The sequence below is a fragment of the Podarcis melisellensis genome (genome assembly GCF_964234715.1).
Source record: "Podarcis melisellensis genome assembly, chromosome: 18".
NCBI classification, from domain to species: domain Eukaryota; kingdom Metazoa; phylum Chordata; class Lepidosauria; order Squamata; family Lacertidae; genus Podarcis; species Podarcis melisellensis.
The window spans coordinates 10,959,910-10,986,696 of NC_138536.1; the positions used below are offsets into that span (position 1 = coordinate 10,959,910).

At 48.4% G+C, this 26,787-nt stretch overlaps 1 protein-coding gene across 2 annotated transcripts in view; it reads right to left on the reverse strand.

Annotated features, from left to right (window-relative positions):
• ADAMTS10 (ADAM metallopeptidase with thrombospondin type 1 motif 10) overlaps positions 1–19,413 on the reverse strand; it is a 38,119-nt gene extending 18,706 nt beyond the window's left edge. For both annotated transcript variants that reach the window (XM_081895422.1, XM_081895421.1), the window contains exons 1-6: positions 19,099–19,413; positions 11,798–12,120; positions 9,512–9,879; positions 5,497–5,656; positions 2,040–2,257; positions 771–854 (exon numbers count right to left, since the gene is read on the reverse strand). In XM_081895422.1, coding sequence (XP_081751548.1) covers positions 771–854; positions 2,040–2,257; positions 5,497–5,656; positions 9,512–9,879; positions 11,798–11,885 — 918 coding nt within the window. In that variant the 5' untranslated portion in view covers positions 11,886–12,120; positions 19,099–19,413. The remainder of the gene's footprint in view (positions 1–770; positions 855–2,039; positions 2,258–5,496; positions 5,657–9,511; positions 9,880–11,797; positions 12,121–19,098) is intronic.
• Between the last annotated feature and the right edge of the window lie 7,374 nt (positions 19,414–26,787).

The following is a 26,787-nucleotide window of genomic DNA, read 5'->3' on the forward strand; positions in this document are numbered from 1 at the left end:
TGGCTGCACCAAGACCAGGGAGACAAAGCCCTGTGGCACATGGGGTTTCGGGAACTTACCCAGCATCTATTTCCTTTGGAGAGTTGAGACACGGCAGAGACCGTCGCAGCTTTAAGAAATATGGCTTACTCGCCTGTTTACACCTTCAGTCTGTGTGGCAGGAGTCCAGATCTTACAGCATGGTCATTTCAAAAGGGGCTTGTCCCCCACATGGAGTCCAAGATATCTCCCCCAGCCAGCCTGCCTGCAGCCAGCCTGCCCAATATGAATCCCAGCCTTTCTTCTCCCCCTTTCTTCTTCCCAGCACATCTTGCTAAAAAAACACCCCACTTTTCCTGTCGCCTCAAGCACACACTGCACCACCTTCGCAACACCTGTCTCCCCAGGCCAAAGGATTCCTCTGTCCACACCTTTTGTTAGGTTAACAGATTTGCTCTTGCTAGGCTGGCCAGCCAGGCTGGTTTGCAGAAGCCAGCTCAGAGATTCCCTACCTGGCACAGCACCATACCCCAATTAATCAAAATCCTACCATCTATTAATTTCTAGGGTTTAGGGAGGGGTCTCCCCCCAAAAAACCTATAGCACATCTCTTATCACCTCCCCTGCAAATATGCTCCTCTTCCCCCACTTTATTGCCAAGGAGAGGACCCAGCAAGCAAGCAACCACCGCCATTTTCTGTTCCCCCTTTTTGCCACCATCATTGTCTGGGGAAGCTTCTCAGTGATACCAGCCCCGGTCCCTCTTTCTTTCTCTTGGGGCACCCCCTCACCTGGTCCTCTGTCAGTAGGATGAGCCGGGTCACCAGTATGTTGACAATATTGCCCAGACTTGAGTCTTGGAAAAGTTTAGCAACCTGACCTCCAGGAAACAAGGAAAGACCAGTGTTAAAAAACAAGACGGTTGGGGGAGGCTGAACGATGATGGGCTTTTGTATCTTTCTCAATGGGACAGAGGAAGCTGCCTTAAACCAAGGCAGACCATCGTTTAGTGTAGCTCAGTAAAGTCCGCACTGACTGGCAGCAACTCTCCAGGGTTTCTATCTATCTGGAGATGCCAGGGATTAAACCTTTTGCACGCAATGCAGATACTCTACAGTGAGCTAAAATATTTCGTAAAAATAAAGCAAGGTCCTAGTGCTCAATATTTATTAATATATTTGCATTTGTTTTTGTACATGAAGTTGAAAAACCGTACAAGTGTCCCTATTTCCCAGCATCATTTCCGCATTTACAGAAGCCGTCCTGGTTTCTAAGTATCTCAGAATGTCCTGCTTTTCCTTAGGACATCCCTGTTTTAATCGGAGAAATGTTGGAGGGTATGCAATTGCTTTTTACAACTGTAATTGGTTTAATTGAAAGCATGCCCTGTTTTGTGTACAGTTTATATATATACATATAACGATGTTATATATGTGTATATGTGTGTGCATATATGTAGATATGTATATGTGTGTGTGTGTAGTGTGTGTGTGCATAACTTAAAGATGCTTCATAGGAAGCAATTAAATTAATGAAATATATTACACACAAATATACACACAGGGCTGCTTCCCCTACTTCTGTTGCTCACTAACCCCAGCTACCCCTACCAACCTCATGCTAAGCCCAGCACCCCTCTTGTCAACCCTCTTTACATCTCACCCAAACCCCACCCTCTCACAACTCCTTCAAGCCCTCCATCCCTGCTTTATTCAAACCTCTGCTTTCATTTATAGCCACCATTCTGCTCTCCTCCCTCGCCCTGAATTCATGCAAATCCAGGATTGTGTGGAGGCAGTTTGTAGCTGCGTGACGACAGCCTTACGTTTCTATGTATATAGGAAGATACATTTCCCAAATGAAAACAAACAGCTAAACAAAGGCAGACTTTTGGCAAATTGGACTCAGCCTCCAATAATCGGAGTTAATAATTATCCAAAGTGGTATAAATGGACTTCAGGAGGCACTAAGGTTTGCCAGAACTGCATTGCGCATCCCACCGCTGGCCCAAAGTTCCCCAAATGGGAACCAGTGGCTGGGTGCTTGGTTATAACACTTACAATATTCATGATGGCCAGGATGTACTGCTCGATGTCCCGCCGGCCGTGGTACCCCACCATCATTTTGTCGGCCACCACGAGGGTCTCCACGTAGCGCTCCGTGCTGACCGACCTCTTCAGCGGGAGCTGGCCCCGTTGGGTGAAGTTGCTCAGCGTCTTCGCTGGGGAGGGTTTCAAGGCCCGCAGCCACCACGGCCGGCCCTTCCACGGCTTCTCGTCTGAAGGGGAAACGGCGGTGAGGCAGAGTGCTTTCTCCTCCGTCCCCCCACAGCGCTGTTTTGGGCAAACCACTCACAATCCCGAAAACCTGCGAGGCCCAACAAATCCAGGTGCCAGCTAGGTCTGGCTAGTCTCTAAAACATGCTAGGCCGGGTCAATCCCTGAGGCTTAGTAGGCCAGCTAATCTTTAAGATGGACTACTAGGCCCCATCAAACTCTAAGGCCTACTAGGACCGGCCAGTCCATGGCTTGGCCAGCTCCCTCCCCTGCCCCCAGGCCTGGTCAGTCTCTAAATCATACTAGGCTTGGCCAATATCTGAGGCCTTCTAGGCCCAGAAAATCCCAGAGACTTACTAGGCCCAGCCAATCTCCAAGGCCTAATAGGCCTGGAAAATCCCTGAGGCCTACTAGCCACAGTCGTTCCCTGAGGCCTGCTAGGCTCCAGTCAATCCTCAAGGCCAACTAAGCCTGGAAAATCCCTGAAGCCTACTGGGCCCAGCCAATCCTTGGCCAATTCCTGGGGCCTACTAGGCCCAGCCAATCCACAAGGCCTAGTAGGCTTGGAAAATCCCTGAGGCCTACTAGGCTCAGTCAATCCTCAAGGCCTTCTAAGCCTGGAAAACACCTGAGGCCTACTAGGCCCAGCCAGTCCTCAAGGCCTCCTAAGCCTGGACATCCTCTTAAGGCCACCTAGGCCTGGACAATCGCCCATTTTAAGGGCCATGTTATGTACTAAGTTGAATAGGATCCAAAATGCAGCAGTCTGATTGGTCCTAGAACAATAGGATCCAGAATGCAGCAGTCTGATTGGTCCTAGAACAATAGGATCCGGAATGCAGCAGTCTGATTGGTCCTAGAACAATAGGATTCAGAATGCAGCAATCTGATTGGTCTACAGGAGCCACCCAATCCAACTCCAGGTGGAAGTGAATCCACAGCCTAATTGCCCTACAGGAGAATCCCGGAATCAGCCAATCACGTGGGCCCATTGTGTAAATAATGTATATAAAGCAGACCTTCTGGGGGAACATCCATTCCTCCTCACCACTATGAGCTGAATACAGAGCATGAAATCCACTCTCAACTCTGGGTATATTTCAGGCCACTTCCAGATTTCAGGAACAGTATTGGGAACTAAACCGGCCCGGATCAGGAGGCAGAGCAGCATTTGAAAGAGCCCGGAATGCAGAGCGCCAGTTGCTTGTTTTGGGGATTGTTATCTCTCCAAGAAACAAATTGGAAGCAGATTTGCTCCTGCCCAGAGAACGCAGGGAATGACCAGAGTGCTTGAAGAGGGCAGCAGAAGGCCGCTCATCGGCATTCAATACAAAATGGCTTTGACAGTGTCCTCTTCTTTACTCCTTCTGGTATCCGGGAATCCGATCCTTTGGATTCCAGCTCCCAAGTTAGCGGGAGGCGTATGTCTCCCCCACAAAGGCAAACCGGAATCCAAAACCACATCCTTGAACCAAGCGTCTGTTAGGTCAAAATGCATTCCTCACTGAGCCTCCCAGATGGCTTTCAAAATTTCTACCGCCAAGCAGATTTCTGGCCTATTTCGGCACAAGGGCCACATTCCTATCTGTGCAACCACTCAGGGGCCACACGCCAGCCGCGGGCAGGACCAGAGGCAAAAGTGTGCAGAAAGTGACGGACTGTCCCTTGGAGATTTATAAGCAGAGATTGGGGGAATCTTTAGCTGCAATTCCTGCTTTGCAGGGGGTTGGAATGGATGACCCTGGGGGGTCCCTTGCAATTCTACAAATGGGCGCTTTCAAAAAAATACGTTGATGTTTGTCCAGTTGTTATAAATAATATTTTGCAGTTGAAATCAGCTTACATCAGTCAGTCAAGACTCCTAGCTTGACGCTATTCTCTTTTTTTTGTGGCTGGATGCTCGGTGGAAAAAAGCAGGACAGGAATACTTTAAATAAACACCCAAATACTTACATAAGGGTGTTTCGCTTCCTGTTGCTTTGAAGCTGCAAAGCCCAACCCAATACGTGTTTACTCAGAAATAAACCCCGCTACGTTCAGTTGGGGCCTACTCCCAGATAAATATGCAGAGCAGAGTAGGGGAGCGTTGTACCGTCTGGGGGCCACATTTCATCCTTGGAAACCTTCCAGGGGCCAGGTGGGTTGAAAGGCAAAAGCAGGCAAGTTTCTACACTCAGAAACACCCATAGCTGTCAACTTACAGATTTGAAAATAAGGGACCAGCAGCAGTGGCGTAGCGTGGGTTGTCAGCACTCGGGGCAAGGCAAGAAATTTGCGCCCCCTAACCCATGGATTTGATCGGCACAAGGCATGCAAGCCCCACCCCCCAGTCATTCTTAGACTCCTTATTGGGTGAGCAACGCAGCCAAGCAACACAGTTGGAGCCTCCCTCCTCCCTGGCCAGCAGGGAGGGAGGGAGAGGAGCTGCTTCCTTTGAAACCCGGGAAATTTAAGGGACATCATCAATAAGGGACAGCTGCGGGACACGGCGCTGGGATAAGGGATTTTCCCGCCAAATAAGGGACGGTTGACAGCTATGCACCTGTGCCCTCTGCAAACGAGGGTTTAAATGCAGACACCTGTGCGGACAGAGGGACCAGCAGCCAAAATAAGGGATTTTAGTCAACCAGCAGCCAAACGAAGCCTTAAGCGGTGGTTCCCACAGCGCAGCAACCCGGCAAAGGGGATGCAGCAAGGAAAACCACCGTCACCTCTCCGCTGGGAAGCGCTGAGCAAAGGCGAGTCCCCAGGCAACGTGGCCGATTTGATCGGCACAAGGCATGCAAGCTCCACCCCCCAGTCGTTCTTAGACTCCTTATTGGGTGAGCAACGCAGCCAAGCAACACAGCTGGAGCCTCCCTCCTCCGAGGCCGGCAGGGAGGGAGGGAGAGGAGCTGCTTCCTTTGAAACCCGGGAAATTTAAGGGACATCATCAATAAGGGACAGCAGCGGGACGCAGGGCTGGGATAAGGGACTTTCCCGCCAAATAAGGGACGGTTGACAGCTATGGAAACACCCTTCTCTTTACCCTCCATCCCAGCAAGAGAGGCAAGTAAGGACTGCATCCCAGCCATACGGACGCCATAGCTCAGCTGGTAGAGTATGAGACTCTCAGGGTGCTGGTTTGAGCCCCATGTTGGGTGGAAGGTTCCTGCACTGCAAGGGGTTGGACTAGATGATCCTTGTGCCCCCTTCCAATGTCTGTAAGAGTTTATCCACCCGGATCTGGCCCACGGCATACCTAGCACCCCACAGGCGGCGTCCATGTGTGGGTGCTGGAGAGACGATCTCTTGTAGACCACATGGGGACTCCCTTCACTCTCGTGCCCACCACTGATATTGGTGCCGGGGCTCAGGGGCTCAATGAAGTACTCCTCGCCGTCTGCGATGATCACACCATGCTGGAACGAGAAGAGGAGGAACGTGCAACGCGTTTACACGTGGGTCTGACTCTGAAGACGGTCCAAAAACTGATCACTCACCAGAACAAGGTGGTTTGAGCACAGAACACCAATCCTGGCACAACCGCACTGGCCGCCCATTAGTTTCCAGGCCCAATTCAAAGTGCTGGTGCCAACCTTACAAAACCTGGCACGGCTCAGGACCTCAATACCTTAAGGATAGCCCCTCCCGGTATGAACCAACCCCACGCTTGTCACCGGAGGCCCTTCTCTATGTCCCCCATGCCAGTGGCAGCAAGAGACCGGGGTCTTTTCTGTGGTGACTCCCCGATTGTGGGATGCTCTTCCCAGAGAGGCTCGCCTGGCAGCATCACTACATGTGCCAGGCAAAAATATTCCTCTTTGCCCAGGCCGATGGCTATTAAGTAATCTATGGCCTGTGAAAGTGTGGCAGAGAAGACTGTTATGATGACTGCTTTCATATTATGCTGTCTGTCAGTTTGCTTTTTATTATGTTTGTATCACTGATGTTCTGAAATGTGTTTTTAATGTTGTTCACTGCCCTGGGACTTTCTGATAAAGGGTGGTATATAAATTGGAATTGTGTATTTTTTGCTCTATAAGACTCACTTTTTCACTCCTAAAAAGTAAGGGGAAATGTGTGTGCGTCTTACGGAGCGAATGCAGGCTGCGGAGCTATCCCAGAAGCCAGAACAGCAAGAGGGATTGCTGCTTTCACTGCGCAGCGATCCCTCCTGCTGTTCTGGCTTCTGAGATTCAGAATATTTTTTTTCTTGTTTTCCTCCTCCAAAAACAAGGTGCGTCTTGTGGTCTGGTGCGTCTTATAGAGCGAAAAATACGGTAATGATAATAATAATAATGGCTACTAGCCATTAATGGCTGTGGTTTGCAGGCAACAAATGTTTTTGAATACCAGTTGCTGGAAAACACAGGAAAGGAAAGAGCTTGTGCTTGGGTCCTGCTTCTCCAAAGGAAGCCTGCACTGCAGGTTGTTGGACTAGAGGATCTCTGGGGGTCCCTTCCAACTTCTATGATTCCATGATCTGGACGGCCACTGCGAGAGCAGGATCCTAGGCTACGTGAGCCGCTGTCCTGACCAGCAGGCTGTCCTTATGTCCTTATGTTTTGCACCCCAGGGTGACCCTGCCACAAGCCACGAGGCGACCCCCCTCTCCTCCTTCCCGGCTGCTCTCTCTCCGCCTGACGCTCGAGTTTTCGGCCGGACTCCTTGCCAGCCTAGCCTCACACTACCCCACTTGTCCTCGGAAGCGTGGCTTGCAGCCAAGAGCAACAAAGCTTTCGTCCGGAAAGGAAATCCACAGCCCGGCCATCAACACCGCCCCTTTCTAGGGCTGGGAAACCAGAAACTTTTCATTACACGCACACAGAAGTGATTCAACTCTGGTTCTTTGTGGAGGGGGCTTGGAGGGAGAGAGAAAAAGTTGGGGGACCCACAAACCAACTGATAACCGTGCTAGCAGATTTCCCAAATGCTTTAAAAGAGAGAGCAGAGGAAACTCTTATTTTTTTTTAAGAGTTAAAAGCGCCCTGGGAGGAGGGCTTCCCTTCCCATCTTATCCAGCGCTGCTCAACAATATTCCTTTTCATTCCGCTGCAGAGATGGGAGAGAAATTCGGCCTGCGTTTGGAGTCGCATCGGAAAGGTTGCAGTGCCTGGGGCTTTCGAGTTTAGGGAACTCGTGGGCATGCAATGAAGCTGGACGTTGGAAGATCCAGGGCAGATAAAAGGGAGTCCTTCTTTACGCAGTGGCATAAACTATGGAACTCCTTGCCACAGGAGGCTGCGATGGTTACCAACTTGGATGGCTTTAAAAGAGAATTAGACAGATTCATGGAGGAGAGGGCTATCAGTGGCTAGAGCAGGATGCTGTGCTAGATGGGCCGTTGGCCTGATTCAATGGGCTCTTCCTGGGTTCTTAAAATGGTGTCCGGTGGCATTTAAACATTGACAAAGGAACAATCTAGCCAAATTTGGTTGGTATCGTTGCAGTTTTGAAAGTTTCAGTCCACCATCTTGATTCAGAATGACACCTGGCAGTCTCCAAATACAGTCATACCTCGGGTTACAGACGCTTCAGGTCGCGTTTTTTCAGGTTACGGACCCGCCGAAACCCAGAAGTACCGGAACGGGTTAACCTCCAGGTTTGGGGGGTCGTGCATGCACAGAAACGCTAAATCACGCTTTGCGCAGAAGCGCAGAATTGCAACCCATGCGTGCGCATACGCACCACTGCAGGTTGCAGACTTGCATCCCACACAGATCACATTTGCAACCCGAGTGTCCACTGTATAGATGAAAACCTGCACCTTGATCCCAGGTACCATCTTGCAGACCTCCAAGTGTCCCAATTCCCCAGGGACAGTTCTAGATTTACAGAAGCCGTCCCGGTTTCTGATTTGATCCCGGAATGTCCCGCTTTCCCTTTGGACGTCCCCATTTTCATTAGAGAAATGTGGGGGGGGGGGGTATGCAGTGATGCAATCAATCCCTGAGCCAAGGAGATCCAGTCACTAGACAACTTTTAGAAGATATCTGAAGGCAGCCCTGCATAGGGAAGTTGTTGTTGTTGTTGAATAAAGGTAAAGGGACCCCTGACCATTAAGTCCAGTCGTGGCCAACTCTGGGGTTGCGGCGCTCATCTCGCTTTGCTGGCCGAGGGAGCCTGCATACAGCTTCCGGGTCATGTGGCCAGCATGACTGAGCCGCTTCTGGCAAACCAGAGAAGCACGGAAACGCCGTTTACCTTCCCGACGGAGCGGTACCTATTTGTCTACTTGCACTTTGACGTGCTTTTGAACTGCTAGGTTGGCAGGAGCAGGGACCGAACAACGGGAGCTCACCCCGTCGCAGGGATTCGAACCGCGACCTTCTGATCGGCAAGTGCTAGGCTCTGTGGTTTAACCCACAGCGCCACCCACGTCCTGTTGTTGAATAGGATGTCCCTAATTTCCCCGGAGAAATGTTGGAGGCTGTGATCCTGCTGAATTTGGCAGCAAGGTCTTAAGAGGTGTCTGAAGGCATCGTGAACAGGCAAACTACTTTCCAAAATCAGTGGGGAGAGTTCCTGCCGGACTGGATTTTAGCATGACCCAGCAGCCAGGATCATCTTAATTTCTTACTCCAGAATCCGTTCCGGGATCTTGCATGGTTAGGAAATTGTCTGGGGGTGCGTGTTGGGGGCGTTTACTGAGTTACCGCCATGTCCTCGGGCCGGGAGCCAAAGAGACAGTGACAACAGGAGGAGACATTGCAAAATTTTCCTCCTTGAATTGTAAAGAGGGAAAGAATGAGTCTCGGATTGAGAAACCAAGGAGGATCTTCCAAAGTGAAGAGTGGAAAGAGTCGCCCACGGAAGGCCTGCAGAACCTTTTTCCCAAAGTGCAAACCTTTTCCACTCGGAAGGAATAGCGTAAATCTCTCTCTGGGAGTGATAATAATAATGATTTTAGTTTTTATATGCCACCCATCTGACTGGGTTTACCCAACCACGGTAGGCGGCTCCCAACAAAATATGAAAAACACAATAAAACATCAACCATTAAAAGCTTCCCAATAGAGGGATGCCTTCAGATGTCTTCTAAAAGTTGTGTATGTGTTTTTTTCCCTTCTCTATGACATCGGACAGGAGGGTGTTCCTCAGGGAGGGTGCCACTGCTGAGAAGGCCCTCTGCCTGCTTCCCTGTGACTTCACTAGAATCTTACATTGTTTTTAGGGAGCAATGAGGACTAGAATGTTGCCGTGTTGTTGGGTTTTTTTAGGGGAGGGTCCCAGGCCTAGCACAGATGAGGCTGAGCCCGGGGGGGGCAGCTTACCAGCCCGTTGCAGTTGCTGATGGCCACTTTGGAGTTGAGGTACTCGTCTTGCAGGTGGCCAGAGTAGTGGCAGTCCTCGTGGAACTCGTGCTTCCGGTCCACCCCGTCGTGCCGCCAGTACTCCACCCGGAACCGCTCCGCCAGCAGGTTCGTGTGCAGCGTCAGGTTGAGGAGGAACTGCGCCCGGTGGGCTGAGACCCTGTAGAAGACCTGCTGCTCCCGGGGGGGCTCGTGGAAGGGGGCCCCCGTCCCGCGACGGGCCCGCCGCTTTCGCGGGCTCTTCACGTCAAACGTCAGGAAGTCCCCATTCTGGTCCACCTGCACGGGGAAGGCGATCTCATAGTGGTCGAGGCTTGAGAGGAACTCCTCTGGAGGGGGGGGAAGGAAATGCACATGGGAGAGAAAAGAAATGCACGTGGGTGAATCGGGACCTGGGTTCAGTGCCCTGGTGATTCACAGGGTTTGGCTCGGCGTGGCAATCCATGTTCATTCTGGAAGAGAGAGATGGGGTGCCCCTGGGGCATTCTAGATGCTGTTGGGGGTCAAGTTCCCACATCCCCTCTGACTGATGGGCACACTGGCTCCTGGGAGTTGGGAGTCCAGCTGCTCCAACAGCACTAAGTGGGCCACAGTTTTTGCCACCCCCGGACTCGTACACCCCTTCTAAATAGAGGTGTTCCTCCAACTATATCTGGATAGATAAGGCCTAGTGAGCAAAGCAAATCATCTCTGGCAGGTCTTGCCCCCATGAAGCAGCTGCCTCAGTCCCATCCAATCCAGGATCTCCCCCAAGCAATCGGAGGCTGTGCCTGCACACAGGCAACCTCTCCTCTGCCCTCTTCATGCCTCTCCTGGTTCTGGGGGACAAGAAGAGAAGGGAGCTTGTCACAGCAAGAGGGGGAGACACCCGTGATGCTTCACCATCTCTGCCTCTTGGCCTCCCTCCTCTCCTGCTTCAGCCTTTGATTCTGGACTGCTCTCTGGCACAGACTCTCCCTGCTCACTAAGCCCTGTTACCCCTTCAGCTTCCAACATCTCCTTCCCCCAGTCCTCCCTTTTCTCCTTCTGCCCACTAATTATTGTACAGCCTCTGAGGCGTCTTCTCTTGAGAGTCCCCCAGCTGGTTCCTCACACTGTTCCTCTGTGTCCATCTAGTATGTGACATCCCAGAAGAGGCAGTCTCCCATCTCCCCCACCCAATTTGGCCTCTGTCCTCGCTGCTGGAAGGCTGTCCAGAAGTAAATGCAGCCCCCAGATCAAGAAAGCTTCCTTGAGGTCTAGTAAGTAAGTCATTATATTACGGTCAATGACCAGAATCAAAACATAGAACACCAACTGCAAAATTTAAAAAACGCAGAACAAAGTAAAATAATCTAAAATCACATATACATAAAAATAACTGGGGGGGGGGGACACCTTTCTGACCTAGGAATGTTCGTTGGACAATGTGTTATAATCTCGGGTAATACTACTACTACTACTAATATCTCACCCTTCAGACTGGCTTCCAGAAAATATAGAAAATAATTAAATGTCAACCATTCTAAAGTTCCCTATACAGAGCTGCCTTCAGGTGTCTTCTAAATGTTGTATAGTTCTTCATCTCCTGACATCTGCTAAGAGTTGGTTCCACAGGGAGGGCACCACCACCGAGAAGGCCCTTTCCCCCTGTTCCCTGCAACCTCACTTCTCACAACGAGGGAACTGCCAGAAGACCTTCAGAGCTGGACCTCAGGGTCCGGGATGGACGATGGGGGTGGAGATGCTCCTTCAGGTCTAGAGGGCTGAGGCTGTTTAGGGCTTTAAAGGTCAGACCAAAACTTTGAATTGTGCTCGGAAATGCACCAATGGTTGCATGTCGTGTTTTAATTGCTGCTGCCCTAAATTTGGCCACCTTGTGTGTCACGCCAGGATTGTTATCTAGGAGCGACAGAGTGGCAAGAAACTGTTCAGTATACAATCATACCTCGGGTTACAGCCGTTTCAGGTTGCGTTTTTTCGGGTTGCGGGCCACTGAAACCCAGAAGTCCCGGAATGAGTTACCTCCAGGTTTTGGTAGTTGTGCATGCGCAGAAGCGCCGAATCACAACTTGCGTGTGGGCAGGTTGCGAATGTTTCAGGTTGCACAGATCATGTTCACAACCCAAGCGCCCACTGTATTTCAGTATATTTATGGAGTATTGGCAGAATAAGGTCAGAGTGTAACTCTCTATAAAACTAGCACTGAGGTCTAGCAGCTTGGGGCTCAGCCTGCGCTCCCTTGCCCCGCCGCCCCCCCCCACGTACCTTGCGACTGGAAGGCGTAGCCTGGGAGGTTGCCCACGGACACGGCCGAGACGAGGGTCCAGGTCAGAAGCCTCCAGGCCGTCGCCATAGTGGGCTAGGATGCTCGCTGCGATGGGGGCTGCGTTGGACCAGGCCGAGGGGGTCTGCCCCAACATTGCTTTCGCTGAGCCGCCACGCTTGCTTAGACAGGGATCCCGCGTTCCTGGGATGCCATACTCGGCCGCTGGGTGCTCTGCAGGAGGCGGCAAGGGCGGGGCGGGCGTCACGGCGGGGAGGGGCTGGTTCTCGGCGCTCAGCATGTGCCAGGAGTCTGCCGCATCGCTCTGTCGAAGAGGAGCATCACAGAATCACAGAACAGGAGAGGTGTACATAACACCAGTCAAGCTTGCAAAAATATATTACTTGCCCGATAATAAGTGTTGGAAATGTAAAGAAAATGAAGGTACATTCTTTCACCTTTGGTGGACGTGCCCAAGGATTAAGGCTTTCTGGGAGATGATCTATAAAGAAATGAAAAAGGTATTTAAATATACCTTTCTGAAGAAACCAGAGGCCTTTCTCCTGGGCATGGTCGGCCAATAGGTGTCAAAGAAGGATAGAACTTTTTTTATGTATGCAACAACAGCAGCAAGAATACTTATAGCGAAGTACTGGAAGACACAAGATTTACCCACCCGGGAAGAATGGCAGATGAAGGTGATGGACTATATGGAACTGGCGGAAATGACTGGCAGAATCCGAGACCAGGGAGAAGAGTCAGTAGAAGAAGATTGGAAGAAATTTAAAGACTATCTACAGAAACACTGTAAAATTAAGGAATGCTAAAAGGATGTTGGAATGATGTAATGTGGCTTTTGCAGTAATGCTATATGGGGTTAAGGAAGAATGGATTGTTAACAGGTCAGAATGTAAAGTTACAATATATTAAGATAAATTAGTAAGATAGAAACAAGAATGGAAAGGATTTGCTGAAATAATTAATTGAACTAGAATACAAAAAAGGGAGGTGTGAGGAGGTCAAGGAAACAAGTAAATGAAAGACAAGACATGGAAAGATGGATTTCTTTTTAATTGTTTTTACTTTTTCTGTACTTTGTATTTTTCTTTTTCTTTATTTTTGTAATTTTTTTGAAACTTTAATAAATATTATTTAAAAAATAATAATCACAGAACAGGAGAGTTGGAAGAGACCACAAGGTTCATCCTGTTCAACCCCCTCCTAGTGTGGGGCTCAAACCTGTGCCCCTTAGGTGCATACCCTCCAACATTTCTCTGATGAAGGTAATAATAATAATAATAATAATAATAATAATAATAATAATAATAATAATTTATTATTTGTACTCTACCCATCTGGCTGGGTTTCCCAGCCACTCTGGGCAGCTTCCAACAAAGATTAAAAACACATTAAAATGTCACACGTTAAAAACTTCCCTGAACAGGGCTGCCTTCAGATGTCTTCTAAATGTCAGGTACAGTGGTACCTCGGGTTACATACGCTTCAGGTTACAGACTCCGCTAACCCAGAAATAGCACCTCGGGTTAAGAACTTTGCTTCAGGATGAGAACAGAAGTCGTGCGGCGGCAGCGGGAGGCCCCATTACCTAAAGTGGTGCTTTAGGTTAAGAACAGTTTCAGATTAAGAACGGACCTCCGGAATGAATTAAGTTCTTAACCTGAGGTACCACTGTAGTTGTTTATCTCTTTGACATCTGGCGGGAGGGCGTTCCATAGGGCGGGCGCCACCACCAAGAAGGCCCTCTGCCTGGTTCCCTGTAACTTGGCTTCTCGCTGTGATGGAATTGCCAGAAGGCGCTCGGCGCTGGACCTCAGCATCTGGGCAGAACGATGAGGGTGGAGACGCTCCTTCAGGTATACTGGGCCTTTGAGGCCGTTTAGGGCTTTAAAGGTCAGCACCAACACTTTGAATTGTGCTCAGAAACGTACTGGGAGCCAATGTAGGTCTTTCAAGACCGGTGTTATGTGGTCCCGGCGGCCACTCCCAGTAACCAGTCTAGCTGCCGCATTCTGGATTAGTTGCAGTTTCCGGGTCACCTTCCAAGGTAGCCCCACATAGAGCGCATTGCAGTAGTCCAAGCGGGAGATAACCAGAGCATGTCCTATTCAATAACAACAGCAGCAGCAATTGTTGTTTTATTGTTTATACCCCACACCCATCTGACTCTGTTGCCCCAGCCACTCTGGGCGGCTTCCAACATATGTGAAAACACAATAAAACATTGAACACCAACAACTTCCCTATGCAGAGCTGCCTTCAGATGTCTTCTAAAGGTTGTCTGTTGTGGCTCATAGAAGAGATTTTGTGGCTCAAGAGGAAGATAGTGGGGGGGAGAAAGAAAGGAGGACAGAAACTGTGAGGTGCTTGGGGCACAAAACAGTGGGGAGAGAGGCAAGGGAGAAGGACACAGAGAGCATTAGTTTACATCTTAATTCTCTCCCCCCCCCTAAAAATCCAGATTGTTGTTGAAGGGAAGGAGAGAGCGAGAGCGTCTGTTCCCAATTTTGCCACTGGGTCTGCAGACAGCTCGGCCGCGCTGGCTTTGGATCCAGCTGCAGAGGAGGGTAATGGGAAGCAGATGGGCTGGAGGGGTCCCTCTCCGCCTGCGAAGAAGCGAGGAAGGATTTTTGCAAGGAAGGCAACGGGACCCGTGGACCTTGAGCTCTTGTTCTGCAGACCGGGAGCTCGGAAATGTGGTTATTTCATCATCGGGCGATTGTTGACCCAGGGTAGGCCCATCCCAAGTTGACGGCTTTTAAATTCAGTGGGTCTACTCTGAGTAGGACTCGGCTGGGGGATTTTGGCATAGCAGGCTCTCGTCTGTTTCAGGGTCTCTCTATCCCCCATCTTAAAAACCAACTCTCCGCAACTGGGAGCCAGTAGTGGCATAATGGTTAGAGTGTTGTACTAGGACCTGTGTGTCCTGGGTTCAAATCCCCCCCCACATGGCCACAAAGCTCACCAGATGCCCTTTGGGGGGGGCAGTCTCTCTCTCTCTCATCCTATCCTCCCCCAGGGCCAGGGCCTTCTCAGTGATGGCTCCGACCTGGTGGAATGCTCTGTCCCAGGAGACCAGGGCTCTGCAGGATTTAACTTCCTTCTGCAGGGCTTGTAAGACAGAGCTATTCCACTTGGCCTTTAATTTGAATTCAGCCTGATCTTTTATTTCCCTTCCCTCCCACTCCCCTTTTATGAAGATCAGCTGCTCTGAGACCCCACAGCTAGTTCTCCCCTGGCCTCCTCGCTGGCCCAAGTAGGACCAATTCAGCCAGCTAGCCCTGGGGATTATCTAATGCTTATTTCCCCTAAACTGATTTTTGAATTTTACTGTTATTCATGTTTTTATACTGTATTTTATGCTGCTTTTATAAGTGTGTGTTTTAAATTTGTTTTTAGTTACCCTGAGCCCGGTTTTGAACCAGGAAGAGCGGGGTATAAATAAATATTATTATTATTATTATTATTATTATTATTATTATTATTATTATTATTATTTATCCCACCTCGCAGGGTTGATGTTGGGGGGGTTAAGTGGGTAGGGGAAGTACTGTGTATGCCACCCCAAGCTCCGCAGAGAAAAGGTGGGATCTAAACGCAATAAAGATATACTTTTCAAGAGCAACAACCACAAAAGTCTCAAGGAAATTGATCAGAGAGGTAAAGGCATGAGAGTGAAATAAAACCACAGCATCACAGAACTGTAGAGTTGGAAGGGGACCCCCAAAGGTCATCCAGTCCAACCCCCTGCAATGCAGCTGAAGCATCCATGACAGATGGCCACCCAACTTCTGCTCAAAAACTTCCAAGCAAGGAGAGTCCACAACCTCTGTTCCGTTGTCACGCAGCTCTTACTGCCAGAAAGTTTTCCCCCCTGATGTTTAGTCAGAATCTCCTTTCTTGTAACTTGGAAGCCGTGGGTTCGAGTCCTACCCTCCATAGCATGAGAAAACAAGCTCCCTCCATCTTCCATGTGACAGCCCTTGAGATATTTGAAGATGCCATTGTATCTCCTCTCACTCTCCTCTTTTCCAGGCTAAACACCCCCAGCTCCTTCAACCGTTCCTCATCAGGCTTGGTTTCCAGAATGTAGCAAAATCCACATACTGCTTGATTGTGGTAAAACCTCTGAGCACATACATCATTTTATTTGTATGCTGCCTCTAAGTAGGACAACTCTATGATCTGAAGACGTGTGAGGAGTCAAGGGTGTCCCACAAGCATGTGAAGAGTGCAAGGACAGACCAATCCATCCATTTCGGTTCCTCTCAGCTCCTCGTCCTTCCATTCTTAAAGTTCAAATTCTGCATGCTGACACATTTTTGTTTTTTGAAAGTCCTCACGAAAGTTTACTCGCGCTTTCCTGCAGATTTCTGCAGGCTTGACTAAATAGACCAATTTTGGTTTTGCAAAGCAGTTTCTTCCAAAAGAGCACCTTATTTTCTCTTCCATCACCCAGGACAGCCATTTTTTGGCCAGAGAACCATTTTACAGAATTGGGAAAAGTGCACATTTCAACGAACAGCTCCTTTTGTTTAGTTTGTGTGCCATTTCAGAAAATGCAGTTCGCCTCGGTGCAAACTGAATAGATTTCCCCCCCTCTCCCCATTCCTAGATAATAATAATAATAATAATAATAATAATAATAATAATAATAATAATAATATATTATTTATACCCCGCCCATCTGGCTGGGCTTCCCCAACCACTCTGGGCGGCTTCCAAAAAAATATTAAAATACTGTAATACATCAAACATTAAAAGCTTCCCTAACCAGGGCTGCCTTCAGATGTCTTCTAAAAGTCTGGTAGTTGTTGTTCTCTTTGACATCTGGTGGGAGGGCGTTGTTCCACAGGGTGGGTGCCACTACCGAGAAGGCCCTCTGCCTGGTTCACTGTAGCTTGGCTTCTCGCAGTGAGGGGACTGGCAGAAGGCCCTTGGCGCTGGACCTCAGTGTCCGGGCAGAACGATGGGGGTGGAGATGCTCCTTCAGGTATACTGGGCCAAGGCCGTTTAGGGCTTTCGAGGTCAGCAGCAACACTTTAAATTGTGCTCGGAAACGTACTGGGAGCCAATGTAGGTCTTTCAGGACCGGTGTTATATGGTCTCTGTGGCCGCTTCCAGTCCCCAGTCTAGCTGCCGCATTCTGGATTAGTTGGAGTTTCCGGGTCACCTCCAAAGGAAGCCCCACATAGAGCGCATTGCAGTAGTCCAAGCAGCATACAAGATATCCCTTTCAGAGAAGGTCGCTACCTGATCAGAAATTCAACTGCCATGTCCCTGAGTGCCTTCGTGCCAAAAAGGGCACCACGGGGTGAACTTCATACCCATCAGGCAGTTATTAAAGGCTCAGAATATAAAAAGAGGCCATGGCCCTTAGCTTTGAAACATCTGAAATGGGAGGTAAAAAGAGAATGCTCTCCTCCAGCCTCCTCCTAACCCCAGCTCTCATTTTTAATTATTACTAAGCCCAATTATTTACACTCTCAACCCACCAGACGTCACTGAGCGAATGGCTTGGCTTTTCAACTCAGCTAAAGTTTGCTCGGATGATTAAAACAACAGGTTGCAAGGGATTAATTGAATTGAGCCTGCGGTGCATTGGAGTGTGGGTTTTAAAAAAAATTAAAATTGGACGGAAGGGAATGCTTTTAAGGATCCAATCAGAGCATATGACCCAGAGCTCCGAGCCAGATACCCAGCTTGAAGAAGAAGAAAAAAAACCCACACTGCTGTTGACTTATTTTTCGTGGGCACCCGAAGAGCAGCCGAGACGAGGGAGCACGTTTAAGCTTGTTGGGAAGGTAGACGTGTAATCCCGCGATGCCCAATTAGCAGATGCAGGTAATTAAAAGGTTGTCAGAAAGTTGGGAGGAAAACACACACAGGGGTGCCAACTTAAATAAAATATGGGGGGGAGGGCAGGTAAGCCCCACCCTCCATAATTGATCACATGATGCAGTGCACCCACGCCATTTGAATGGCAATGCCCATCGATACCTCCATTGCTGCCTCTCCCCATATGAAACGACCCAGACTCTGAGGCCCTTTTTCATGTGCTTCTTCCTTGAGAACAGGGCCTTCTCTGCAGTGGCTCCCCGCCTGTGGGATGCTCTCCCCAGGGAGGCTCGCCTGGCGCCTTCATTAAACCCCTTTAGGTGCCAGGCCTTTGGCTGGCTGACATCCAATGCCCTTTTAAAATGTGGTTTTTTGGGGGGTGGGGAGATTGGGTTGTTCTTGTTTATGTTTTTATTATGTATTTTATACTGTGGTTTTATGTTGTAACCACCCTGAAACCTGCTAGTATAGGGCGGCACGCAAATTTAATTAGTAATAATAATAATAATAATTTGGGAGGGGGCTGGCTCTCACACACAAACCCCACACCCAAAGCCACCATATCAAGGGAGACTGATGTTGGAACACTGGCCAGGCCCAACTAGATGGTCAGGGGCGGGCATACATTTTGGGGGCTGACTGGGGGGGGGGAAGTAGACTTTATTTCACCCAGGTTAAAGACCCAGTTTGACACCCCCTACACACATACACAGGCTGGGGTCTCCATGGCACCCCTCTGGAGGCCCAAAACCTGGCAGCCCCCCCCCCCACTTCATAGCTATGGCTATGGGGCACTGTTATAGGGTTCCCTTTGCAACCAGCCACTTGGGCAGTCCCTGTCCTTGGCACTGCCCTGCAACAGATCACCACACTTAAAAATAAAATAAAATAACTACTACATCTCAGATTTTGATGAACATGTCAAAGCCGCGGGTGGGAATAAATATTTCCTATGCCTTATAGTTTCCAAGAAGCGCGGGGTACCAGTTAGGGAAATGCTATGCTGTATAAATGCATGAATTCAGCTGCTTTTAGGACCCCTGGGTGATGAGGGACCCCGAAAGTCATGTTTCCTTCCTTTCGCCACTGCAGCTGGTCGAGATCAGCCCTGGAGATTTTTGCATACGTGTAGAATTTTGGGAACGCGAGGCGAACATACTTGGCATCCTGCAGCAATGTTTTCCCACCCACCCAGAAGGCAGCAAGCCCTATTCTTCCCCGGAACAGAGACAGAGAGGAGACAGAAAGCCCCAAGCAAGACATCTTTTCGGGTGGGGGCCGGGGGGAGACCGCGTCCCCGGCCTCATCCCCCAAACCAGGCGTTTTTGCGCACGGTTTCTGCAACTCCGTCCCTGGAGCGCTTCATCACCCCCCACCCCTCCAGCCTTGCAAAACCAGAAAGATCCCAAAGGAAAAAAAGAAATTAAATAGATTCCCCTTCGCATACCTTTCTCTAATTTTGTTTTTTTGGTTTTTCTTCTCCCCGCCCCGGGTTTCTTGCCGGAAATTTCGGTTGGTCCGACGACAGAGGTTATCCAAGCTCAGGGCGCAAAGTTTTTTCCCCAAGCAACAGCTGGAAAGAGAAGAAGGAGAGAGAGAGGGAGAGGGAGAGAGGAGAGAAGCGGCAGAGGGGGAAATTCAGGGGAAAATGCTCCTCCTGCAAGAAGTCTTGAGCTAACGGATTCGTTGCAAGAAGGAGAAGAAAAAACAGAAAGAGGGAGAGGGAGAGAGAGACTTCTTTTCAGGAAGCAAATGGAGGTTGTAGGAAAGCAGACCGGGCTGTTTAGCAAAAGAGAAGGTTTTTTTTTTTTGCCAGGCTAATTAAAAAATAAAAGCCACCAGAGTGCTTCCCCCACCTTCACCCAAGGAAAAAAGAGAGAAGGAGGGAGCAAGAGAGAGAGAGAGACCTCCTTCTCTGGTGACGCCATTGAAAGGCAGGTCTCTGTTACAGATGTAATGCACCGCTGGGTTGCTAAACCTCAGCGGGGAAAGGGAGGGGGAGACAGATGCAAACCCTCCAGCATTTCACCGGTGAAAATCATCACCATCAAACCTTTTTTTGCCATCCCATACAAACATCCATAGCATATCAGTACCAGGGCCTTGCAGAGCCAGGTGGAGGCTCGGGCCAGGTAGATAACGTGCCCCCCTTTTTTTTACCCTGGGGATAACTGAAGTCTTATAAATAAGTGAGTATATAAATAATTTTCACAAAAGTTATGCTGACAAATTAATTTTATTTCAAGGCTTGGACCGTATCTGCATATAAAGACAAAAATGGAAAATATAGATATACAATAGTGCTTTTAAAAAATACATAGGGAATGTATGCTGGCCGAGGCCCTCTTTGGAATCAGAGGCCCAGGCCAAGTGGCCCATATGCCCCCCCTCTGTCTGGGCCTGATCAGTACAGAGTTACCGCTTCCCCCGTGCAACAAAACATTTACCAAAAAAAGGAGAGGCAGAGCAGACTATTGCCACAACCGGTGTAAATAGTAATGTCTTATTCAACAACAACAACAACAACAACAATAATACCCCACCCATCTGACTGGGTTGCTCCAGCCACTCTGGGTGGCTTCCAACATATATAAAAACATAATGGAACATTAAACACTGAAAAACTTCCCTATCCAGGGCTGCCTTCAGATGTCCTCAAAATGTTGTATAATGACTTATCTTCTTGGCTCAAGGGTTGCATAACTGCAGATCCGCCAACATTTCTCCCATGAAAATAGGGACGTCCTAAAAAATAGTGAAAATGGGATGCGGGTGGCGCTGTGGGTTAAACCACTGAGCCTAGGACTTCCCGATCAGAAGGTCGGCAGTTCGAATCCCCGTGATGGGGTGAGCTCCCGTTGATCAGTCTCTGCTCCTGCCCACCTAGCAGTTTGAAAGCACGTCAAATGCAAGTAGATAAATAGGTACCACTCCGGCAGGAAGGTAAACGGTTTAGTCCTGCTTAGTCCTGCTGGCCACATGACCTGGAAGCTGTACGCCGGCTCCCTTGGCCAATAAAGTGAGATGAGCGCCGCAACCCCAGAGTCGGCCACGGCTGGACCTAATGGTCAGGGGTCCCTTTACCTTTAAGGAATAGTGGGACATTCCAGGATCAAATCAGAAAACGGGACAGCTTCTGTAAATCTGGGACTGTCATTGGAAAATGGGGACACTGGGAGGGTCTGCTGATGGGAGGAGAACAGCACATGTAAGGTCGAGGGGGTGGGGGATGTAATATTTAGAGCAGGGGTCCCCAAACTAAGGTCCACGGGCCGGATAAGGCCCGAGGGACTCATTTTTCCAGCCCGCCGCCCGCTGCCGCCACCCACTCTTACCAGCGCTGCGCTGCGCAGCTCCCCACTTCCATGTCGGAGGAGCACCGGAAATACCCGTATTTTTCACTCTAAGACGCACCAGATCACAAGACGCACCTAGTTTTTGGAGGAGGAAAACAAGGGAAAAAATATTCTGAATCTCAGAAGCCAGAACAGCAAGAGGGATCGCTGCGCAGTGAAAGCAGCAATCCCTCTTGCTGTTCTGGCTTCTGGGATAGCTGCGCAGCCTGCATTCGCTCCATACTTTTTAGGAGGGAAAAAGTGAGTCGTATAGAGCAAAAAATACGGTACCTTGTGCACATGCACAAGCGTTATTTCCGCTGCACATCCGGGTCGGAGGAGGCCCATGCACATGCACACAAGCTATTTCCGGTGCTCCTCCGACCCGGAAGTGCACCGGAAATAGCGTGTGTGCACGTGTATAGGCATGCACTCCCCTGCCCTCCGGCCCGCTACACGATCAGTGCTGGAGACACCGGCCCAAGGTGCAGTAAGTCTGCTGACCTCTGATTTAGAGAGCCCGCAGGATCAGGCCAATGGTCTATCTAGTTCAGCATCCTCTTCTCACAGGGGCCAACCAGATGCCCCTGCCAGCAGGATCCAAGTGCAGAAGCAACTCTCCTCTCTTGTGGTTTCCAGCAACTGGGATTCAGATAGTCTTGTAGCTCCCTCATTGGAAGCCCACATCCTCGCCAAAACAGCCCTGCCCACACCCTGCACCCCAGCCTATTCATGAGACACAGGTGGCACTGTGGTCTAAACCACAGAGCCTAGGACTTGCCGATCAGAAGGTTGGCGGTTCGAATCCCTGCGACGGGGTGAGCTCCCGTTGCTCCTGCCAACCTAGCAGTCCGAATAAACACCAGTGCAAGTAGATAAATAGGTACCACTGCGGCGGGAAGATAAACAGTGTTTCCGTGCACTCTGGATTCTGTCACGGTGTCCCATGGCTTAGGGATGCTGGCCACATGACTCGGAAAGCTGTCTGCAAGCAAATGCCGGTTCCTTCGGCCTGAAAGCGAGATGGGCGCTGCAACCCCAGAGTCACCTTTGACTATAGATATATATAATAGATGATATTGATATAGATATATGTTTTTTAACATATCATTTTCAACAATTATTAAACATAATTTTGTATCTTATACAATTTTTTTTTTTACTTCCATCAATCACATCTGAAAATTTTCCAATCTTTTCACTTAATTTACATTTCTTACTTTCACTATTGCATTTAAATCTCATAACTAATGTCTCTCTTCTTTCTCTTCTTTGCAATATTTCATATATTTCTCCTTACAAAACCTCTTGTTGTCCTACTAGCGTCATTTATTGATTACAGTTGCTCTTCAAATAGTTCGTATATTTCTTCCAATCTTCTGTAAATCTCTGGTCCCGCAGGTTTCGAATCCTTCCTGTCATTTTATCCAATTCTGCGTAGTCCATTAATTTTGTCTGCCATCCTTCTTTCGTCACACCTTTGACTGGACTTAACCGTCCAGGGGTCCTTGTCCTTACCTTGACATTTACCTTTACCTTTTACCTTACCCCAACCTGTATTTGAAGCTGTTCTTTCCCTCTCACTAACTGTCTCACTTACCCAATTCTGGGTAGGAAAACAGGGTGTGTGTTTTAATCCATTCATCCCTTATTGCATTATACTTTTTAAAATGTAACTTCAAAATGCAGAGCATCTCAGTTTGATCTCTTCCACAGAAGCCTGCGGCGGGTGATGCAACTGTGATGAGCCTTGTCAGGCAAAGGCGTCCTACTTTGCGGGAGCCATAGAAGTGGGCCTACGGAACTCCCTGCCACAAGGCAATCTGTGCTGGCTTGGGTGGTTTTTAAAGAAGACCCCTGGTGGGTTTGCTCTGCCTCCACAGGACCTTTCCCCTATGTTCCTAACTCAAACCAGAATCTTTATTCAGGATCATGAGGACTACATCCTTAGTTTACATTTAGGGGGAAACGTCACTATGGAAGGCAGAGGGCGGGGAATGGATTGGGGAGTGTGCTTCCCACTTTTGAAAAACTGCATTTCAGTGTGCAAGAGTAAAAAACAACAGATAATGTACATTTCTCATAATGCCACAGGGTGACATCATTTATTAAAGGCTGACTCCCCTTGCAAAATGGTGCAGAGGCACAGGGTGGGAATGCATTTAAATAACATTAATGATAATAAATAGATATAAGGGGCCCTTTATGGGATGGGACGTGTGTTAGTGTTCACTTTCAAAGTGCCCTCTGGTGGCCAAAGAAGGGAAAGCTTTCCTTTTTTCAGATATATGTTATTGTTATTGCTTTCTTAAAGAAATTATTTTTAATATTTTAAAGGAAAAATCTCCAAGTGATTTGCAACACATGAAAACATCAAACAAAACACTCCAGATTAGTATTTCAGATCCTTCTCTAAGGGACGTTTTGCTTTCCCCTAATTTATTAGACTGGCTTAATTTACAGATTGTCCTATAGCAGAAGGACTCTAGAAATTTCACATATACATTTCAACACACAATTGATTTTTCTTTCATTTTGTTGACTTCCCATCACATTTTCCAGGGTTGTTTTTTATTTCTCTCTCTATCTTTTCTCTCTCATATCATAAAAATAATGAAATAATCTCCATAATTCAAATCTTAATAATAATCTCCATAATTCAAACCTTCTTTCTGGAGGTATCCTCACCCCTGAAAGCATTTAAAGACCTGGTACATTTAAAGTTGGTACTTTTTCCTCTCCTGCTGTTGGCCCTGCTCTTACTCAGATAAATTGTCCCTCCCTCACTGAACAACCCTTTGCCCAAAGGTTTATTTTCCTTTCCCCTTCAAATTCTAGCCCAGAGTATCCTCATCTTTGTGAGGGGATAACTAGTAAGTTGGAGACAGGTTTCCTTTAAACAAACAATAAAGATTTCTTTAAGGCAAGATAGTATATAACAATCATGGATTAAACTTAGGTAATTTCACGAATACAGTGCAATTTCTCTTTAATTCGACCTCAGTTGTTTTTGCGTTATAGGTTTGGTTCCTTTATACCAGGGGTCAGCAAACTTTATTTTTTGGGGGGGGATGTTAAGTTGTGGGTGAACATATCAGACGACACAGCGATTCTTCAACTGCTCTTGTTTATTCACAGGCCAGGACAGAACTGAACTGAAGGGTTCAGTCAGCCTGCTTATATAGAGCTCCAGTACAATGTAACTGTAACAACTTTCTGTAACTATCCAATCACTGAACATCACTTTCTATCCCTTATTTGCATATGTGGACCTGAACTATCTACAGTATTCCCCTGCTGGCCCAGGGTGAGAACTTTAGTACATAACAGGGGAAATGAACTATTTCCTACATCCCACAAATAACCCAGAGATGCATTTTGAATAAAAGGACACATTCTATGCATGTCAAAACACACTGATTCCCAGTCCATCCGCGGGCCGGATTTAGAAGGCGATTGGGCCGGATCCGGCCCCCAGGACTTCGTTTCCCTACCCATGCTTTATACAGTGATACTTTCTTTCAGTTATCCACCCCCTTTCACAATCCTGCTCCTGAGGTACTTTAAGTAATAGACCCAAGAGTTCTCCACATCCCCTCCCTTCACTGGGTCTGGGCGATTCTTCGTTTCCTTGGAAGCCTCTCTCCACTCTAGACTAGATTTGAGTCCCAAGGAGGCTGTTTCTTTCCAGCTCCTACTTCTCCATTCCTCCTACATCCTTCTCTATTCCTCCTACAGGACACCACACTCTGTCCTTCGCAATACGCTCAGAATGGAAGTTGTTTTTACCCAGAACCAACTCTTTCTCGCATTCACTCTTTTTCCTCAACCTCTCTCTTATCCTATCTCCCTAGGTAAAGGTAAAGGGACTCCTGACCCTTAGATCCAGTCGTGACCGACTCTGGGGTTGCGGCGCTCATCTCGCTTTATTGGCCAAGGGAGCCGGCATACAGCTTCCGGGTCATGTGGCCAGCAGGACTAAGCCGCTTCTGGCGAACCAGAGCTGCGCACGGAAACGCCGTTTACCTTCCTGCCGGAGTGGTACCTATTTATCTACTTGCACTTTGACGTGCTTTCAAACTGCTAGGTTGGCAGGAGCAGGGACTGAGCAACGGGAGCTCACTCTGTTGTGGGGATTCGAACCACCGGCCTTCTGATCAGCAAGCCCTAGGCTCTGTGGTTTAACCTACAGCGCCACCTGCGTCCCCTACCTATCTCCTAACCCAGCCTTTCTCAACCTGTGGGTCCCCAGATGTTGTTGAACTACAACTCCCATCACCCCTAGCTAGCAAGGCCAACCTCAATTCCAACCCTCCAAAACCAACCCTCTCAACTCCCACAACCACTGTCTCTCCCCAGATCCTCTCCTTTTAAACTCTCCCTCCTGGAACCACAGCCAATCAGAGACTGCCATTCATTAACCATTTACTGGTGGGGAAAGGAAACACTTTTTGATCCAAAACAGTCCAGCCAAACCAACTTTTTCGTCACACCTGCCTCTTTCTGGCTGTGGCTAATCACTCTGCTCCTTGTTAACCAATCACCCGGAGACCCAGGGTCAGAGGCTCCGCCCACCTAGGTGGGCATCCAATATTTCGGCTCCCACAATGCCCTGGGTTGTTGATTCTGGTGCCACGGAGATGCCCTTTCTCTGACCAAACCCAGTTTAATGTGCTGACCTCCCAGTTCTTAGGCTGCACTATTCCTTTGAAAAATCAGATTTAAAATAAGAGTGCCTCTATGCATGCTCAGAGTGACATTAACTCGCACTTCGAAAGCCCAGTCTTTTCTTCTGGGGGAGGCGGCGCAGTCTTCATGTAGTTATATTGGCTTTAAATTACTGCCCCTTGGTTAGAAAACTATTATTATTATTATTATTATTATTATTATTATTATTATTATTAACAACTAACCCTTTTTCATTAATTGAAAACCAACCCTTTCCCCCAGACATGAAAATGAATGCAAATTAGGTAAACATATGTCAAACGTTCTTGATTGATTCAGATGAGGAAATGTGGAGTTCTTGTCCCTTGTTGCAATGGTCCTCTGGTAAGGGTACAGTTTTAGAGTATCAGCTCAATCCATAAACTATGAAACACGGAATCTCAGGGCTGTGGTTTCGAGCCCAATGTTGGGTATTAAGATTCCTTCATTGTAGGGAGTTGGATTAGATCACCCTTGGGGTCTCTTCCAGCCCTATAATTCTTTGATATGCCAATATGCCAAAACTCAATTGGACATTTTCATTTGTATCCAAATCATTATTTCTCCTTCCTGTGCTGCTGGCAATCCATCAAATTCTTTGACCTGAGGCTTCCAATTTTCCTTTGGAATTCCCACATGCGATGATTCCAACCACTAGGTCGTGTTGCTCCCCATGACCCCAGGCAAGATGCCTTACCCTACCAGGCAGGGAAGCAAGACCTGCAGGTTTTCCCATAAGAGAGGGGAAAGTGTCCGGGAAGAGAGTTATGGCTCTACCGGTCTAATTTCTGCCTGCGGCACAATACTCAAACAGCACAGGAGCTCTCCCTGAGAAAGGAAGTGGCGAATGTGAGTTTTTCAGGCCTAACGTGTGCTCTTTACACCTTGTCAAAACCAAAAGCCTTTCTTCAAAAGCACTTTTTCAACCTTCCTGCTTACGTAGTACGGAAATTGGGTCAAAACTTCAAAGACACCCCCACCTCCCCCTATCGACGTCTGCAGAGCAAACTCAAGACACTTCACTGCCAGAGACCAGACCTCCCTCTCTCTCTCTCTCTCTCTCTCTCTCTCTCTCTCTCTCTCTCTCTCTCTCT